This window comes from Saccopteryx bilineata, unplaced genomic scaffold (genome assembly GCF_036850765.1).
Source record: "Saccopteryx bilineata isolate mSacBil1 unplaced genomic scaffold, mSacBil1_pri_phased_curated manual_scaffold_23, whole genome shotgun sequence".
NCBI classification, from domain to species: domain Eukaryota; kingdom Metazoa; phylum Chordata; class Mammalia; order Chiroptera; family Emballonuridae; genus Saccopteryx; species Saccopteryx bilineata.
Genome location: NW_027095449.1, coordinates 365,365 through 368,213, shown reverse-complemented (window position 1 = coordinate 368,213; position 2,849 = coordinate 365,365). Strand labels below are relative to the sequence as shown.

The 2,849-nt window shown below is 46.3% G+C and overlaps 1 protein-coding gene across 1 annotated transcript; it reads left to right on the top strand.

Annotated features, from left to right (window-relative positions):
• Positions 1 to 418: 418 nt before the first annotated feature.
• LOC136318254 (GTPase IMAP family member 2-like) lies at positions 419 to 2,626 on the top strand. Its single transcript, XM_066250644.1, is given in 4 exon segments — positions 419 to 499; positions 603 to 662; positions 1,282 to 1,778; positions 1,780 to 2,626. Coding segments are annotated over 3 exon segments (1,020 nt in total). The 5' UTR covers positions 419 to 499; positions 603 to 631; the 3' UTR covers positions 2,272 to 2,626.
• The last annotated feature ends 223 nt before the right edge of the window (positions 2,627 to 2,849 follow it).

Here is a 2,849-nt window from a genome sequence, read left to right as displayed (position 1 = left end):
TGTCAGACTGACACACGGTGGGGCTCTTCTGCAGAGGGGAAGCTCAGTGGAGGTGACAGGAAGAAGACTGACACGGGTTTCTGTTTTCTTTTTCTCTAGCGCTGAGCTGAGAGGTCACCAGTTTGAACAGGGGAGCTGTCTGTGTCTTTTATCAGGTAAGCCCACCTTCAGAGAAAGTTCTGCAATATAGTTCCCAGGTTATGCTCAAGTAAAATTATTTTAAAGAACACATTCACCCTATTTTAAGGGAAACAGTTTAGAGTGACTTCCTTCAGCATATGTGAAGCCAGTTTACAGGAACTGTGAAGGTAATATAATTTAGATTACACATTACTGGCAGAGGTTCCTTAGCCAATGACTAGCCCTCACTGGAAAGAGTTTGGGCGTTAACATGTGGCCAGGGTTTCTGTGCCTTTCACTTTGGAGGTGCTGCCGGATCCAAACAAGACCCTCACTGGGTGACTTTGGGGAAGTGACTTGTTTGTTCACCTTGTCAGCTGTGTGTAACAATATCAGGCATGCCTGTGAATGTACTAGAAAAATATAAGGGTCTTGCATGATTCAGAACTAAAAGTTAATAGGTTGTTTTTGCTGTTTTCTAGATCTCCGGTCTCTCTGTCCCTCAGGATCAATGATGGACCAAAATGAAAGCAGTCACTCAGGTAAGGAAGTGACTTTACCTGTGCATGCTTAATTTGCCTTATTCTGTGCCTATTTTATATGCAAATCATGCTATTGTCTCTAAGCAGAATGCAAGCTATTAGCTGTTTATTCTTAAGGAAGAATCATTTTACACTGCCCTTTCCAATATAACCCGGTCCAGCCACTGTATTGGCTGTTACGACCACACCCCTGCCCAGCTGAGATAAGGGGAGCTCTTCCTGGCCTTGGAGCAGAGTCAGGATGCTTAACCCACCTGAGGGTGCAAATCACAGTCTTGGCTTCGCATCTCCAGTTCCCGGAAACCTGGTCTTCAAGAGAGCCAGGCAGAGTGATTCAGGCAAGCCTTGCACGATGACACCCGTTTCTAAGTCCCTCTCCTGCCCCACCCCACCCCCAGTATGTTTTCTAGGATCCAACGTGGTAATACGCTGTAGTCCTAGAGAAAGCCAGATGTTCAAAAACCATGATTAGTTTCTTTTATTTGATCATGGAGTTAGTTTCTATTTCCCAACTGCAAAATATCGCAAGAGTATCTTTTCCATGAGTGAGGATAACTCCTGATCATTAAAAATATTCTATCGGCATAATCAGTAGAATAATCACACTTGTGCTTAACAGGGCTCTGTATGAAGAACCAGCCCGGCCGGGGGTCAGAGCTGAGGATCATCCTGGTGGGCAGAACAGGAACCGGGAAAAGTGCCACCGGGAACAGCATCCTGGGCAAGGGAGCCTTTGCGTCCCAGCTGTGCGCCCAGCCCTACACTAAGACCTGCAGCGCCAGTCGGGGCAGCTGGGGCAACAGAGAGCTGGTCCTGATTGACACGCCAGACATGTTTTCTGGGCCCGGCCACTCTGATGCCCTGCACACAGAGGTGCACAGGTGCTACCTGCTCTCGGCCCCGGGACCCCACGTGCTACTCCTGGTGACGCAGCTGGGCCGATTCACCAGCCAGGACCAGCAGGCCGCGCAGAGGGTGCGGGAGCTCTTTGGAGAGGATGCCCTGGGACACACAATTGTCCTCTTCACCCACAAGGAAGACCTCGCTGGGGACTCCCTGATGGAGTACATCCACGACTCAGACAACAAAGCCCTACGCACGCTGGTGGCAGCATGTGGGGGGACGAGCTTGTGCCTTTAACAACCGGGCGAGAGGGAGTGAGAGGGCTGACCAAGTGGGGGAGCTAATGGGTGTGATTGAGGGTCTGATGATGGAGAAGAGGGGGGCCCACTACACCAATGGGCTGTACCGCCTAGTGACAGGACCAGCGTGTGGGCCCGAGCAGTCAGAGGAAAGAGTAGAGGATTTCAGAGGGGCTCTTATACAGCACATGGAAACTCAGAGACGTCACACAACTGTGGCCAAAGAGAATTGCTTAAAAAGAGTCCTAGACAAAATATTAGTGTGGATTCTATTTTATATTCAGTTGTTTGTCAAATTGATAATTCTGTTATTTTTTGTATTGCTCAGAATAAGCAGGTTGTTTTACTGCTTACTCTGTAGCTTGTGCAGTTTAGTCTGTAGCTTACCATTAACTGTGCTCAGAAAATTAATGGTAATTCCTGTACGGAACATTGGTCCAGAATGCAAGAGTCCTGGAGGACAGTGATGGACCAGTAACTATCACTGTGATATAGAGGGTGAGTCACCGGACCTCCTCTATACACTGCGGCACCTGATGTCAGTAAGTGCTTCAGATGCTGCAAAGTGTTTAAACCTTAATAGTACTTCATTTATCAATGAACAAATTATTATAAAAGTTACTGTTTGTTTTGAAATATTATACAAAATCTTTTTGAAAGCTGTATACATACAATTTCTTCCATTTGCAAATGTCTAAAGCCAGTTTTATGTTCTTAGATACTAATTTCCTTCTTTAAAATGCTGATTTCTACTGCATTAAATAAAGATAAAATTTCTACTGAATGTAATAACAATAATGAGTAACCTGTAAAGTTCCTGAAATCACATCTTTAATTCTGTCCTTTCAACAATGAAACCAATTATGCCCACTAACGACACACAGACACACTAACACAACTGGTGTCTGTCAGGGGCGTGTGTTCATTCGTACACACGTTAGTGGGCCCCTGCACAGCTGATCCTCCATCGTGGTCAGTGGTCACATTCAGTCCTTTTAGTAGGTCGGTCTGGGGGTAAATTCCTTCCTTTGACATGCCAACTGTC